At 47.0% G+C, this 16,850-nt stretch overlaps 2 protein-coding genes across 3 annotated transcripts; one reads left to right on the forward strand and one right to left on the reverse strand.

Annotated features, from left to right (window-relative positions):
- Positions 1-197: 197 nt before the first annotated feature.
- On the reverse strand, positions 198-3,366 carry spg21 (SPG21 abhydrolase domain containing, maspardin). The gene is made up of 8 exons (XM_086152979.1): positions 2,993-3,366; positions 2,376-2,537; positions 2,092-2,172; positions 1,880-2,025; positions 1,688-1,796; positions 1,443-1,550; positions 1,233-1,373; positions 198-915 (listed from the first exon to the last, which is right to left on the reverse strand). The coding sequence occupies exons 1-8, from the start codon at positions 3,053-3,055 to the stop codon at positions 790-792; spliced, it is 936 nt and encodes a 311-aa protein (XP_086009105.1). The 5' UTR covers positions 3,056-3,366; the 3' UTR covers positions 198-789.
- A 762-nt stretch (positions 3,367-4,128) lies between these two features.
- On the forward strand, positions 4,129-11,876 carry mthfs (5,10-methenyltetrahydrofolate synthetase (5-formyltetrahydrofolate cyclo-ligase)). Of its 2 annotated transcripts, none has more exons than XM_086152981.1 (5): positions 4,129-4,372; positions 4,700-4,961; positions 5,038-6,355; positions 6,862-7,166; positions 11,054-11,876. In XM_086152981.1, the coding sequence occupies exons 1-3, from the start codon at positions 4,262-4,264 to the stop codon at positions 5,265-5,267; spliced, it is 603 nt and encodes a 200-aa protein (XP_086009107.1). In that variant the 5' UTR covers positions 4,129-4,261; the 3' UTR covers positions 5,268-6,355; positions 6,862-7,166; positions 11,054-11,876. The 2 variants fall into 2 exon arrangements, with proteins under 2 accessions (XP_086009107.1, XP_086009108.1); XM_086152982.1 differs by having other exon boundaries at positions 6,992-7,166.
- The last annotated feature ends 4,974 nt before the right edge of the window (positions 11,877-16,850 follow it).

Here is a 16,850-nt window from a genome sequence, read left to right on the forward strand (position 1 = left end):
ATATTTGGTCCACGAGTCTCTGTCTTCATGGAGAAGGCCTGGGATGAGTTTTTGTGGAGGTTCTTCACCTGCTGGTTTAATTGTCTTCACTGCAGCACCTTGTTTAACACATGCACTCCTGCCCTTTGGCCACCAGGGGCGCTCGGCTCCTATTTTAATAATGAAATGTTTCAAAATAAAGTCCATCTGATCAAATGTCACTTTGATACAAGGCTCTGGAGAGTTCCTCTTTAATGATAGATTTACAGACATTGATGGGCAAACATCTGAAAGTCTCTTAAAGGCACAGAAGAGTCAGAAATGAGAAGACATCTTGATTTCATCCTTTGAAGAGGTTCTGCAGCAGGAAACAAGGTGTGAGCTGAGCAGCATGGAGACCTTGGCCATGCCATCCCATACTAATCTGAACCTATCTGAAATGTTCAGTCATCACTTCTGTTTATGTATGCTCTCCACATGAAGTTGGGAAAAGGTCATGACCAATAATGCGTGATGAGAAGGTGCCAGGGTGTAATGACCCTCCCTGTGTGCTGGTATGGAGGTGATGATGGATAGAGAGCAGTTGTAATTGACGTTCTGTCTGACTCCTTTAGCTCCATCAGCAGTTACTTTCAAACAAGGTTCTCCTTAGGAGCTCTGGTATCCCTCTCCAGGTTTGGCATCAGGCAGGTTTAAAGCGAGAAGGTGGCAAAGTGGCCTTTCTGTACAAATGTTTATCAAAATATTGCTTTTTTTTCCGGAAAAGACTGGTTTGCTGACCGGCCGGCTGGCCGGAGGAATGGCAGCTTCTCACAGTTCCTCCTCGGAATCCTGGTCGCGACTCCGGCATCGCTCTTGGACTTCCAGCTCCTCGGCGCTCACCATGGCGGGGTCGATGGCGGCAAAGCGTGTTCCGTGAAACTGACGCAGGTGGATCTGCGTGAACAACACAATTTACAGGCTTTAGACAGGAGCACTGTCAGCAATCATGTGATCCTTGTCTCCAGCATGGAATAACAAGCAGCTCTTGGTCACAAGTAGAACTCCAGATTGGGCCTGAAGGCTCTTTGTTGTAGCCATGGCAACCCCAAAGAGCTGATTATGGGGTTTATCCTGGAGGGTATCCAGTGAAGGAATTAAGAAACTTTCTCATACCTTGGATTTTATTTTCACCTCAGGTTACCTCAGTATCTACTTCATGGTTCCTGGTGAAACACTTCCACCTGGATAGAGAGCTTGACCTGTGACCTTACCTGGATGTAGAGGTTGACCTCTGCACTGCGGGACAGGTAGGGGAAGTTCCCCCCAGTTTTCAGGTGAGCCCGGCGGGCTTGAGGATACAGCTTGTACATCTCCTCCTTGGCCTCCAGAGACAGGGCACTCTGGTCAAACACCTGAGGACAACGATAAAGGTCAGTGACATTCACTTCTGGTCTGACACACACACACAAACACACACTCACGTCTATTATGGTCACGGCCACATCCTTGATCTTGTGCGGCTCCACGTATGAATTCTGACAGTTTAGTGTGAGTCGTGACGCCAGCTCACTTTGGTTCAGACTCTCCAGCTGCAGCAGGACACACAGATTTACACAATTTGATCTTCAAAGTATCTTCAGATCTGCTGCTGCTCCACTGAGGAAGGAGGATTTTATGTCCAAGTGTGATGTTACAATCCCGAGCAGTCAGTGAATCTCACACACACCCTGTCCACCATGAAGTCAATGGCGTCAGCCATCTTGGGGTCAACAGGTCCTTTGGCAAAGTTCCCCAGGACGATCTTCTTCAGGATGAAGGCCGGCATCAGCCAGAAGCTAAAGGTGACGACAGTGAGGTGTTACTGTCTGGAGAGAAGGTGTGTATGTATGTGTGTGTGTGTGCGTGTGTGTGTGTTTACCTGTTGGCAGTCCAGGTCTGGTTGAAGATGGACGTGTCACTGAAGGAGTTGCAGAGGATCAGGGAGTGGACCCGAGGAGACTTGTGGGTGCACTCTGCAAACTTCTGGGCCAGGAAGCCCCCTAGGGATGCTCCAAACACGTGGACCTGGAGAGCAGGGGCGGGGGTATTACTACACTGAGGGGTTTGTAAGCTCAGGAGCAAGAGACCTACTTTGTCCAGCTGCAGGTGATCCAGAAGCTTTCTGAAGCCGTCGCAGAACTCCATCAGGTCCCAGTACACTGGGTACTGCAGCTGAGACACACACACACCAGGTGAAGAGGAGATGAAATCAATGAGTGACACACATACTCAAGTAAGATCACATTATCTCCTAGACTGTGACATGGAGCAGATGAAAGAAGACCCATGGTGACTATGTACTCCTGTCTGACATGACCTTCATCTACCCACTGTGTGTGCGTGCTCCAGGTGACATGGTCCCCTGGTGGACTCACCGATATGACCCTGTAGCCCCATCCTGTAAGAGCCAGGACCTGCTGGAAGAAGACCTCCGCCGTACCACTGACAGGAGGGAGGAAGATGATGGGGCAGCGGATGCTCTTCGGCCCGGCGTCATACAGTGACCACACCTTACTGTCGTCATCATCCACGATGATCTGAAGGGACACCCAGAGCATTCAAACCTGAACCTACTGACACCTTGACTCAACCACCCATTAACCAAAACAAACGAGTAGTCCTTTACGATCCAGGGTTGGTAACCAGCTTTATTTTTAATTAACCAGAACCAATTAATACTCCTTCACCAGTTAACCTTTTTTTTATCAATATTTGAAGGCATATCTGCTTTACTAATTAACCAGGACCAGTTAGTACTCCCTCACCAGCTGATCTTCACTAGCCAGGTTTGGAGGCGGAGCTGTAGTTTTAAATATCTGTTGAATTAACCAGCGCTAACTAGTACTCCTTCACCAGCTGACCCACTGTGGTTTAATATCACAGTCGACAACATTCGTTCGCTGCCAGTAGCCAACATCCGGTTGGCGAGCCTCCATGCTAGTTCCTCCGGCCGTTACCTGGGAGCGCGGCGGTTACCAGGAACGGCTCTCACCCTCTTGAGCGGGACGGTGCTCCGGAACCAGTTGTAGTCCGGGGAGCCCTTGATTTCCTCCATCTGCTGGTCGGGGAGCCCCGCGGACGGCAGCTGATCCCGGAGGGGGCCGGTACGCTCCCGGTGTGCGGCTAGCTCCGGCGCGAGACCCTTTCAGCTTCCGGCGGGGCGCTAACACCGGAAGTGGCTTACAGGCGGCTGGGCATGACGGTGGGCTCCGGTTATCTGTTTCCGTGTCTGAGACGGGCTCGGTCACGGTTGTCGCCTACCCATGTCTGGCTCACATCCTCCGGCGACTGCGGGTCATATGACTGTCCCCCCTTCGCCACTTCCGCAAAGAGCCGCATGACGTCAAGCTCCGCCCCCCGGGGACTACGGAAGCCGGAACAACAAGAATTATTACATGATTGTTATTTTATTATAATAATATAAGTTATATAGTATTATTATTAACAATCGATACATATAAACACAGTCATAATAATCCTTTTAGATATTGTCATAATGGGGAAAACATTTTTATTCACAATCTGAGATTATCCATTTCTCTACAATCGCGTTCTTTACCTGAGGACTATTGCGGTCAAGTATGACAGTTTCTGATGTGCAATGCATGCTTTTTATATGTGCTTCTCCCCCCTGAGCTGCCCATGCACATTATGTTGTTTTGGTTGAGGACAGATTGCTCTGCTGACACACTCCTGCTCTCATTACAGCCTAATGCACTTAATAAGGCTTTTGTGATTTGGCTTAATGAATATTGTAGTGAGTCATGAATGTGAGGGTTTATGTTGATGCTTGTTTTCTGTGTGATTTGGGGATTGCAGGATGGGTGTGGTTTGGGGTGCAATGAATTCTGTTTTTTTTTTTTACTTGGAACTGAGCAGGAACAGTTAGTTGTATTGCAGGCTTGTGTGGCGTGACTGTGGCAACAACAGCTATTGCTCATTTAACAGACATTTTACCGTCATCCGGATGTTTCCCTAACTAAAAGGCTACAATATTAACTTTTTTATCGACTACTAGCGTGTTGATAATGACTGAGCATGAATGTAAAGCTGTACAGCTTCTACCAGGACGAGGAGACCTTCATATTCTCGTTCCCTCAGGTTGGCTCCAGAGGACTTCGCGCCTCCGGTTCAGCAGGGGGCGCTGACGTGCCGATTACCCTGCGGAGAAGAAAAGGTCCAAGTTGCTTCTTCAGCGTGTCCACAGTCCACGGCGACGCGTCTAAGTTGCGGGTTTCCTCGGCCACGCCGTGACGCCACGATGGCCGCAGTGCGCGCCGCCAAGAATGCCCTGAGAAAAGAAGTCAGGGGACGCATCTCCTCCCTGAGCGACCCGGAGAAGAGCCGCCAGTCCGCGGCCGTGTGCCAACAGGTGGGCGCGCACTCCCGAACGGTGCCCCCGCGGGATCGCGCGCGGCTGACACCTCAGACTGAACGTGCGTGGGGCTATTTATGACGCCACAAACGCGTCACAAACGGCGGACGGTGCGGGGGAGGGGGACGAAGTCCACCAGAAGGTGTGGGACCTGGTGAGATGGTCTGGAGGGTGAAGGTCCACAGGATTTGGAATTTTGGTTGATTATTGGTCTTGGCCTCCAAAGCTCAGGATCACGGACATCTGAGGAGATGTGACTTTGGTTGCCATAATAAGAGTGCTTACTGTCTGACTGGTCCTGATGGTCGTCTTCTGTCCTGCCAGCTGCTGAGACACCCCCGCTACACCACCTGCCAGCGCATTGCTGTTTTCCTCAGCATGGATGATGAGGTTTGCACCAATGACATCATCCGGGACATCTTCACTGCTGGGAAGACCTGCTTCATCCCCAGGTACCAGAAGAACACCAACCACATGGACATGTTGAAGCTTCGCAGCCTGGAGGACATGGAGGCGCTTCCCAGAACGTCCTGGAACATCTTGCAGCCTGGAGATGAGGAGGAGCGCGAGGAGGCGCTGGCAACAGGTACACACACACACACCGACACACACACGCTATCCAGTCCGTGATCCCCAGCTGAAGCTCCTCTCTCATCCTTCAGGAGGTCTCGACCTGATCTTGATGCCAGGCCTGGGCTTCGACCTCAAGGGGCGGCGCCTGGGCCGGGGGCGGGGCTTCTACGACACCTACCTGGAGCGCTGCCGGGCCCACCCGAGGGGGAAGCCTTACACCATTGCCTTGGCCTTCAAGGAGCAGATCTGCCAGGAAGTCCCTGTGGACACGCTGGACGTCCCCATTGACGAGGTCCTCTACGAGGACCAGCCCTCGTAGAGGCAGAAGAAGAGGGGGGCGTCCTGAGGGGGAAAACTCAATGATTGAAGTGGTTCTTCAAAGAACCTTGCTGTGAGTTTTGAACGATTTACCAATGCGGGATTGGCAATGTGATTGACAACTGCTCCAATTGATTATCTCTGATCACCCTCTGACGACAAGGTTGTCAATCATCCTCTGATATTGGAATTAAAAGGCTGAAGGTCAAAGAGTTCACGTCATTGATTGATGGGGCGGAGGGTATGGAGCCTAAGCCTTCTGCGATGGCTCAGAGGGGCTTCCCCCTGGACCAAACATCGCGCAGCATGTAGTGACATCAAACCATTCACCTTGTCATTGACATCCTTTCAGTCATTCACACATCAGATAGAGACACTTGGACAATGAAGGGTCTCCTTCATGTTCTTGGACTGTGGGAGGAACACTGAGTAGCCCCACGCAGACATCGGGAGAACATGGAGACTCCACACAGAAAGGCCCCCTGACTTCCTCATCGTGAGCAGGACACAGTCCTAAGAAGGTCTAGCACAATGATTCTTAACCATTGGGCCGCGGCCCAAACTTGGGCCCCGAGCGTCACCTAGTGGGCCGCAAAAAAACTGTACGTGTGAGCCGCGAGGGCTGCGGGACGCAATAACAACTCCTGACCATGTAGTGGCGCTAATGCATCAGTCAGTTGTTACTTTAACCAACTCCATAAATGAGAAGAAGGCACTCAGCTAGCTGTAAACAAACAAGATGGAGAAATATTTAAAAAGAAAAAATGAAGACGACCCCCCGCCAAAAAGTAAATGTTTGCACAAGTACAATCCCGACTTCATTAAGTACGGCTTCGTAAACGGAGGTAGCGAGGCCGTGCCGAGAGCCCAGTGTGTGGAGTGTGGGTTAACGCTGTCTAACGAAGCACTTAAGCCGTCAAAACTACAGCGGCACCTAGAGACCAAGCATCCGACGCTTGTGGGAAAGCCGGTGGAATTTTTCAAGAGAAAAGAAGATGCAGATGCAGAAAAGATCGATCGTTCCACTGACTGGCAACTCTAAAAGTGCACTGAAAGCTAGCTACCTCGTAGCCAGACGTGTGGCACAAAGTAAGAAACCATTTTATTTCATTTTATTTGACAAGGTGTTTGCTTGGTAAACTGTAAGTGGATTGGTTTATTGAATTGAATTGAATACAAATCAAACCAAGAGTGAGATAATTATAAACCTATACAGTGTATATATATATATTAAATAATACATATTAAATAATAAATAATATTGTATTATTAATAATAATGAATTATATATATTAAAATTATATTTAATGGGCCCTGGGCCACTCTGTACTGAAAAAAATGGACCTCAGGGTCAGAAAGGTTAAGAACCCCTGGTCTAGCAGATGTCAGGGCAGACTGAGGATGTTTAGCTTTTAATTTTGAGCGTAATCCATGTTGTGTCTCCAGAGATGATCCTGTTTGATGTCTCCTTAAGGTAGACTTCATATCAAACCTTCCTCTTCTTCCTCTGCTTCCAGGGATATTCTTTTGAATGTTGTGGAGACCAAAAGTATTCATGTCTTTTCTGTGGATTCTTTCCACGTTCTCCTGGCTAGGTCCCCCCCAGGTTCTCCATCCTCCTCCCACAGTTCATTGAAGAACCTAACCAGGATGAATGGCTGAATGATTGACAGCTAGGTTAAGCCCCGCCTCCTCCTGGACTCATCCCTGCTCTTATTTTGAAAGGTGTCCCTCAGCTTCCTGTCTGCAGCTGGGCCCTGACCCTCCAGCAGGGGGCAGCAGAGCCCCCAGCTCCCAGGGTTGCCCTGGCGCAGGTCATCGCCACGGCAACAGCAGAAACCAGGCGAAGATGGCTTCCAGATGTTGAAACAGAAACAAACTATCAGCTGTTCTGTGATTGGTGAGCTCCCAGGTAGACACGGGCTATGATTGGATGCTTGTGAAGTGTGTGTGTGTGCGTGCGTGCGTGTTTGCGTTCGTGCGTGTGTGCGCGTGTGTGTGAGCTGACCCGCCCTGAGCAACGAGGGTAAATTTCCTGCAGAAATCCGAGCTCAGGCAAAGTGGATGGAAACATCTGGAAGAGATTCATCAGCTGCAGCAGCGACGGCAAGCTGCTCTCAGACACTAGACTCGCTGTGACGGTGTGAGCGTTACCATGACGAAGCAGTGTGCTCACGCCAGCCTAACAATTTTATCAGAAAACACAGGAATGCAGACGGAAGGAAAACAAGGGGATGTGGTTGCTGTGACGTCAGCTGGCAGTCATCTTTGGAGACAGCTCTAGGGGAGCTCTGAGACGAATGGGCCCATTGGAGCTTCATCAGGTGACCAATCAACAGAAGGAAGTGGCCTCCAGAACAAATGGGACTATTGATCACCCATTGGCCGCCGATCGGCCAGCTGCTCCATGTTCCTCAGGAGGATCTCACGAATATCTTCGACCTGAGCTATTAGAGCAGGAAGGACCGACCATCACTTCGATATCAATGTTGCATCCTTGACTGGCCAGTTGCCATGGTGACGCTCAGGTGTTTCCTCCTACCTGACCTCCGGGGGACACCGAGGACCCGTCTGCTGGTGATTAATGGTTTCCATGACAAAGGTTCCTGTTCCCACCCACGAAGGCAGGATATGAAGACCCGTCACCTCCAAGGGAGAGGCGTGGGAAATGATTGGAACTGGCTTTCTGCACCTCCACGGATCCACCTTTGACCCCTCCCCGATATCTAGCCGCCTTCCTTCCTCTGCCTCTCAGTGCTTTCACCACGTTCCCCGGGAACGCGGTGTCCACAGGGTTCCTCGGGAACCCATCCAACATGCTCACCAAGCTCTTCTGATTAAACCAATGACACCAGCAGAGATGTTTCCCGGAGATTGTCCCCTGCCTTTCTTAAGCAGAAACCAATAGATGAATGCATGAATCGTGCTAGCCCTACCATGGCCTGAGGTTTGGAGGAAGCAGGAAGGGAAGTGAAGCACTTTGTCTCCTTCATCTCCTTCAGTTGTCACCCTTGTCTCTATACCACTACATTTAACAAACAGGAAATGACCATAGTGTTGGCCGTTTGGGCTAATATGCTAGTGAACGTTTGAAAAAATGCCATTTGGGCTAAAATACTAATAAACCTAAAATAAACTGCAAAGACCTCCATGTTAACCATTTTGGCTACATGCCAATTACCAAAACAACCGAAAGGGATATGATCTCCATGTTAGCCATTTGGGCTAACATGCTAATAAACATAAAACAACCAAAGAGGAAATGAGCTGGACACTCAGATTCAAGTGAACAAATATTTAGTAACTTAAAGATTAGTAAAATATATTTTTATTAAAGTGTTTGCTGAATGAAATTGAAGATGGAGCTCCAGTGGTGGTCAGATGGTCCAGGATGGTCATCAGTGAGTGAACGGTCTGTTTTGATGTCTCCTGCAAGATGTTCACCGACCCCTCTAGGCTGCGTGTTTTTGCCTGTGCTCAGTGGACTCCAAGCAAAGCCTTGCGTCACCTGACCTCCGAGAGCTTCCTGTTTACTTGTACCTCAAACAGTGAAGGTACATTATGTCACCAGCATCAGCAGAACCAAGGTCAGAGTGAGGTTTGTTGTCACCCAGTGAGCTGCGGATCCTGGACCCTCCTAGACCTTCTCAGGCCATGAGTGGAGGAGACAGAGGAGGTCCGACTGATCCCCGTTCTCCTAGAAGAACCCTCCAAACGTAAACAGTGGAGGTGTGGAACAGGAAGCAGGACATGACCCCAACCTCCTTTCCTGGGGGTCCAGGGCTACGTTGACAGCTGGCTTAAGAGCAGGGTCTCCGAGGTTCCATAAACCTGTCAGATAATTATCCTCACCCCTGGTTGATGACATCATCTGGCCTTGTCCGGAAAACATTCCTCTCTGACATCTCATGTGTGGGACTTTCATTCTCCTTTGGTTCAGGACAGGATCATGATGGTTCTGGGTTCACTGAGGTCTATCAATGCTGACTCATTATCTGAGCAAACATCTAATTCAGATCAAAGGGTCAGAGCAGGGCTAATCCCAGCTGAAGGGTGCAGCCAATCGTCTAACCACTCACACCTACGGACGATTTAGTCTTCTGTTGATCTGCTGACTGTTCTTGGACTGTGGGGAACCTGGCGAGAACAAAGAGAACCCAGATAGGCCAACCTGGACAGCACAGAGATAACTCAGGCAGAAGAAACCTGGAGAGCACAGAGAAGACCCAGTCCTCCACCAGACCAGAACCTGCGCTAGTGTGTGGTCAGACTGGTATTGGCTGTGGGTCTTCAGAATGTTGAAGATCCAGTGGTTCTTCAAACTGAGGTCATCAATGAGAAGCAGGTTCTTGGAGGTGATGTCCTAGAAGGAGGTGGGTTCTATCACTCAGCCTCTTCAAAGCAGGGCTAGCAGTTTTGTTCTGCTGCAGATATTTGGCAAGCTGCTGGTCTCCACCTCAGGATTTTCACAGCTGAATAAAGTGGATTTTACTGCTGTCTAAGTGGGGGCTGAGGAGGTGTGGTCTCTGCTGGAGGTTGGTATTCTTAAATCAGAACCAGAACCTCGCCATCAGATGCCAGCCAGGAAGCAATCTTCATCCAACCCCCCTCTGGCCCACCAGGCCCGGCGGGATACCTTCTGGTCTGAAACCTTTAACCAGATCCACATCAGGGTTGCAGTGCAGGACTGGTGAAATGGTCTGAAAGAGGTTCTCCTGACCTCCTGCCCACACTTCTCTGGATCTGACTCCCCCACGATGTTCTCACAGAACCTTCAGCTTCCTGCAGTTGTACTGGAACCTGACTGAGCAACTGCAGAGCCCTTGGAGGAGGAACCAGGACAGGAGCGAAGATTCCTGATTGGACAGCAGTGGTGTTCCACCTCAAAACTGCATCAGATGCTGTTTATTGGACCTCACAGCCACTTCAAACACACACATCCTCAGACAGGAAGCTGCGTGTGTGTGTGTGTGTGTGTGTATTTGTGTGTTTATGTGTGTGTGCATGTATGTTCCTGCAGTCTGCAGCTGCTGAGCGTCAGGTGTCTTCTTATTGGATGTTTCATCCCTTTTCAAGCCAAACCTTCTGGTGATGTTAGACCTTCAGGTCTATCTGTGGCTCTGTATTTTATCAATCTGAATAGTATGTGTGTGTATACATATATGTATGTATATATATATATATATATATGAGATGATGAGAACAACTTTATTTATCCCGAAGGAAATTGTTGTGCCAGAGTTTCAAGCAAAAACATAACAGTAATAGATAATAGTAGGAAGGAGGGAGAATAAGAATGTCTGATGATGTATATATATATATATATATGTATATACACTGTATATGTATATGTATGTTTGTGTATGTGTGTTTAGATATATGGAGAGATAAGGAAAACGTGTAAATAAGAGGGTGAATAGTCATGTCTTTTTATGCTACCCTGTGATTGGTCCAGTCCTCTCGACCAATCACAGTGGCGATAGACTACAGCCTGAGTGCAGGATTAGCTTGATAGAGAATGAATGAATGAATGAATTAATGAACATGTATACATGTAGTCATTCATTCATATATATGTATGTAGATTATATGTATGTAGAGAGTTTTCATACCTTGCTCTTCTCAGAAAATCCAAACCTCAGGTGATGAGGGATGAAGGTTGTGTAGCGTCCGTGGACTCCAGGATTCACTCTCAGCGGCTCAGTGTTTTATTTCTAACAAAGTCAAACAAACCGTGTGTGTGTTTAGCTTAGCCACCACATCAGACTAAATACTTTCTGTTCAAAGACCATCAGGTCCAAGTGAGTTGCTGGCCTGAAGGTAGTGAAGCACCGCTGACTGAAGGCTCCATAAACATCTGGAACTATCTGGGAACATCTGAGAAAATCTGGGAAATCCGGGAATCATCTGGGAGCATCTGCTGGCAGACGTGGAAACATTGTTTCACCTTCAACTGATGGTTTCATACAGGGGATTTGAGATCTTTGTTTGAAATTGGTCAGGGTGAGATGAACATGTGTGTTTGTGTGTGTGTGTGTGTGTTGTGGTGGTTCTCCTTTATCTTCTGGTCCGTGGACATCTCATGCTGGTATGGTTGGTCGGGTGGGACTGAACCCTCTGGAGCTCCAGACCAAACATACACTCTCCAGACAAGAGGAACTCCTCTGACCACCTTCTGGAATAGAGGACCTTTAGGCGTCTTGAAGATGCGGTCCGGTTCCTCTGGACTAAACCTGAGGAACCCGAGCAGGATGCCAGGGAACACTGTTTTAGATGCTACGGCGATTCACTTGGAAAGAAGACAGACCATCTCTCTGCACCTGGAGGTCCTTCAACGTCATTGTATATTATTATTAATCATTATGTCCATTGTTTACATCACAGAAATACAACACAGCAGTACTTTTACAGTACTGTTACAATACTCTTACTTAACTCTTACAGTGTCTTTACAGTACTCTTATAGTACTTTTGGCATGCTTTTAGAGTACCATTATTTTACTAATGCAGTACTCTTATAGTGGTGTTTCCCAACATTTTCTGAGCCACGGTACATATTTTACATTCAAAAAATCACACAGCACACCACCGAATAAATAATGAAGTGAAATTGTAGTCTCAATGTACTTATTATACTTACAGGCCAAACGGTGTGTGGCTGTTTGGATTTAGCGATGAGTTCAGCAACTTTGTAGCCAGCTTTCAGAGTTTTCTCTCTCTTTCCACAGATGAACAAAATAGTCTGTGTTCTTATCTTGAAGTGAAGGGTGTTTAGTTAGGGGTGGCGTTTAAGTTTTCTTGGACCCATGGCACCGCTGGACAGCTTTTCTCCGCACACCAGGCAGAACGGCATCAGGTCGGTCGGTTCCCAAGTAAAAGTAAATCGAAATGCAATATAACTTTGTGTTGTCTTGAGCCCACCTTTTTTACTTTCTTCTGACCACTACTGGGGTTCTGGTATCTGATTGAGAACTTCTTTATAATATTTATCTGTCTAGGTGTCTCACTGGAAACGTCACTATTTCCTCTGCACGTTCATTCACTACCTGTTGCCATCTAGTGGAAGCGCATTTTGTTGTTCTGCCTGTCACTGCATGCTGCCCACTTAGACAAACATGCAAAGACACATTATTTGTGTTGAATTCGTCATTTTTGGACCAATCAGTTGAAATTGGGCATTTTTCCATAGCATTCCTGATGATCTCTCACGGCACACTAATGTGCCGCTGCACAGTGGTAGGGAAACACTGTCTTATAGTACTTTACACTACTATTATAGTATGTAACAAAACTCTCACAGCACTCTTCTATACTTTTTGATACTCTCAGTATTCTAAATTTATGTTTGGAGGGCTTTTACAGTACCATTATTTTACTTATGCAGTACTGTTAAAGTACTTTACATAAGTTTCACAGCCCTCTACTGTAAATTTGATACTCTTACTATGTTCTTATTTTACTGTTACGGTACCTTGACTGTGCTGTTATAGTATTTTTATTGTGCTTTTTCAATATTCTTATGTTACTCTTATTGTACTTTTCAATGACTTTTAAAGTACCATTAGTTCACTGATGCAGTACTCTTATGGTACTTTACATAACTCTTACAGCACTTTTACTGTACTTTTGATACTCTTACAGTACTCTTATTTTACTCTCACGGTACTTTTACAGTACTTTTTCTTCTTCTCTTTTGGGCTGCTCCCTCCAAAGGTCTCCACAGCAAATCCACCTCCTCCATCGAACCTGCTTCTCTGCATCCTCTTCTGCATACACTGTAGACTCTTCCAGTATTCATAGGACTTTTACAGTACTCTACCGGTACTCATCTAGTTCTCTGTGTCCAGTATATTTGTTTGGTCCATCAGAAAACACAACTGTCCACCACCCCGGCATCCACAATTCCCACTCTTGCAATTGAAATGCCATATTCTCAGGTGTGGCATTACCTAGCCGACAGAGAAGGCCTGGACCTTCACCTCCTTCACCTTCTGATGTCCTCAGCTGTCTTTAGGGCAAAGTTCAGTTGGAATTGATGAAGATGAAGGTCAGTGTTCAGAAAGCGTTGGTGTTAATTGATGTCAAGGATAAATAACTTTTGGGGGAAGTTTGAGGGAAATCACACTTTTACTGTTATTGTTATTACAATTATTACTGTCATAATTGTTTTATTGATATTATTATTACTAACATAATCTTTTTTTTTACCATCATTATTCTTGTTGCTGTTAAAGATTACTAATACTAATACTCATGCTAATACTAATACTAATATCAATAGTGATACTACCACCAATAACAACAACAATTATATTATTAATAATAACATATTAACAATAATAACATTATAATAATGTTCTAGCAATAATAAATAGCATTACTAATGATACTACTAATGGCTGGAGGTTTGCTCCTCATCCTTCAGCCAAATTGTCCCTGGTTGGATACCTACATGGTTCCTTCCTGTGTGGAGTCCCTATGTTCTCCTGTGTGGGGTTCCCTCCGGGTACTAGAGGTTCCTCCCATTGACCAAACACATGCAGGAAATTCAGTGGAGACACAACATTGTACAGAAGCATGGATTAGAGGGTGAATGGATAATATTACTCTGTATGGGGCCAGGTCTTCGATCCCCGGTGAGACCCCCCTCTCAGCCAGTCACAGCGTGGTTGGGGATAGGCTCCACATCCCTTAACTTTGAGAGAATATAAGAGTACACAGAATGAACGAATGAAAAATTACATTAATAATGATGATGATAATATGGAAATAATAGTTATGATATAAAAAATTGCAATATATTTTTTTTTTACAATTATCTTTTTCTTCTCCTTTCGGCTCTTCCCTTCAGCGTCGCCACAGCGAATCAGCTTTTTCCATCTAACCCTATTCTCTGTATCCTCCTCTCGCACACCAGCTACCTTCATATCCTCTCTCACTACGTCCACAAATCTTCTCCTTGGTCTTCCAGGAGACCTCCTGCCTGGCAGCCCGAATTCCAGCATCCGTCTACCAATATATTCACAGTCCCTTCCCTCCTCTGTACATGACCTTTCCATCTTACTTTGAACGTGTTGTTCATTGTTGTCAAAAAGGTTCATGCAGTTCTTGTCAGCCCAGAGGCACAGACTTTGGGTTGCTCTCTTCAGGGGTCCCCACAGTTAGTCATCTGCCTCCATCTAACCCACAGGCAATATTCTATCTACATCTACCCTCTCCTCTGCAAGAGAGAAGGGTAGATCTTTTCTTCTGAGAAGATGCTCTTCTGTCACACAAACTAACTTTCTGTCCTTTTCCCCTCCATCCATAAACCTCTATTCTGATGTTCCTCTAGAGCTCCTGCCTGGCAACCCCAACCTCAGCATCCTTCTACCCAGATCGTCACCATCCTTGAGTCAGAGACTTAAACCCCCCTCTTCTTCTTCTTTCGGCTTTTCCCTTCACAGGTCGCCACAGTGGGTCTCCATCTAACCCTATTCTCCTGTATCCTCCTCTCTCACACCAACTACCTTCATATCCTCTCTCACTACATCCATAAATCTTCTCTTTGGTCCTCCTTGAGACCTCCTGCCTGGCAGCTCAAATTCCAGCATCCGTCGACCACAGTGACGAGCGGTGAGGTTCATGGCTGGTGAGGCACTGACGTCATCAGTCAGATTTACAAACATATGAACCCTTCGGAGTAGCTTATTCACCATTTTATTGGCAGCAGTTAACGTGTTTTGTTTAAAATATCCTATCAGCATTCTTTACATATCCAAACTGTAGCATAGAAAAAGCACATTTAAAAAAAAAAAAACGTTATTATCTTTGACTTTGACTTTGAATGTGAGTGGCCGACCGCTCATGTCTGATTAGGCTTCATTGCAGATTCTTCAGGTCACAATATCCCATTTGACTCCGACATTGTCAGAAGTTGAGAAAAGAATGCAGGAAAAGCAGAAAAGGTGCTTTCTTATTGAACATCCTACACAGCCAGCCTTTTTGTGTGTACCACTCCGTTTGAAAAGACAGAGTCTTCCGTCTCATAGTCTGAAGCAAATCCCTGTGTGGTCTTCCAGTAAGACCACACATATTATCTCCTGCTTTGACTGAAAGTCCAGTTTAGAAAATTCTTTCAGTTTTGCTATGTAATCCTCCAGTTTGGAAATAAAGCCAAGCAAGAGGAAAAAAATAACTGGATGGCAGCACTTGACTTGGTAACTGGTTACAGTAGCTTGCTATTGCAAATTCTATTATTCTTTAGCCGAGTAGTAAAAAGGATCCCTGGGATCACCTGTGCTCACTTCCATGAGGCCCCGTCACTGCCTCTACTGACTGCACGTCACTGGTCTACCAAAATATTCACTCTACACTTTTGTGCATGACCGGACCATCTCAGTTTGGCTTCTCTGACCTTCTCTCCAAAACATTTAACATGAGCCATCCCTCTGATGGACTCATTCCTGATCCTATCCTTCCTGGTCACTTCCAAAGAGAACTTCAGCATCTTCAACTCTCTTGTCATCTTTTTGTCTTTTCATCATTGTAACTGTTTCTAGGCCATACAGCATCGCTGAATGTGTGGAGAAAATGTGTTGGAATGTGTGTTTCTCCACACATTCCAACCTGCTTGAACTTTTAGGTCTACAATAGTCACTTCTTCTAGCATTACCTCTCATTTTCCACATTCATCAACTCTTCAAAGTACTCTTTCCCTCTTTCCAACTTTAAGCCAGCTCCTAAGCTTCTAGCCTTACTAGCTTTCCACCTGGTCTCCTCTTTCCCTCTCTGCAACATGTCGCCCAACTCTCTACCTTTTCTGTCAGGGTCTCCTCTCGGCAGCCGAGAGGAGACACGGCTGGGATTAATTCGCAATCGGCGCCAGCTGCCGCTAATCAAGATCCCTATAAAGGGCAGCGGCACACTGCGGATGTCCCAGACCCTTGTCACACCGGGCCCCTACCCCGCCATGGCCGGACCCAGCCTGGGACCCGTCCTGGTGAGACCCAGTCCTTCCCGCCTCCAACCTGCCATCACCCTGCCTGGGACCCGTCCTGGTGAGACCTAGCCCTGGGGCTTACCAGCGACACCCTACCTGCCGTTTCAACTCAAAGCGCTTTCAATCCAGATTCCTGCTCTGAGGTGTGGTTCCCTGCCTGAGTCTGCCCGCTCCGTGACATTTTCCTGTCATAGTCCCAATATTTGAGGTCCCTACTCTCAGTCCCAGACTCTTCTCTTTCCTCTTCTACGTCTGCTTCTGAACATCCCTTCGACATACAGTAGCCCAGTTTTTATCGGTTCCCTGTAGGTCATCGGTACCAATGGCAGTCGTTGTTAACCTGGGCCTCGACCGATCTGGTTGGATCTAGTTATTATGATTCATTCACATGTTTGGTTTTGGAATTAGGTTTTACGTCAGATGCCCTTCCTGACGCAACCCTCTGCATTTATCTGGGCTTGGGACTGGCTCAGGGAGACACTGGCCCATCCCCCGCCCCAAGGCTGGCTCGGGGAGACACCTGCCCGTGCTGCCCTGAGGCAATAATCACGGTCATCTATTACTACTGCTTGTATAATAATAAATGCCCTTCCATCAAAGATT

This window comes from Fistularia commersonii, chromosome 9 (genome assembly GCF_037954325.1).
Source record: "Fistularia commersonii isolate RoL2024-O1a breed Wild chromosome 9, RoL_Fcom_v1.0, whole genome shotgun sequence".
NCBI classification, from domain to species: domain Eukaryota; kingdom Metazoa; phylum Chordata; class Actinopteri; order Syngnathiformes; family Fistulariidae; genus Fistularia; species Fistularia commersonii.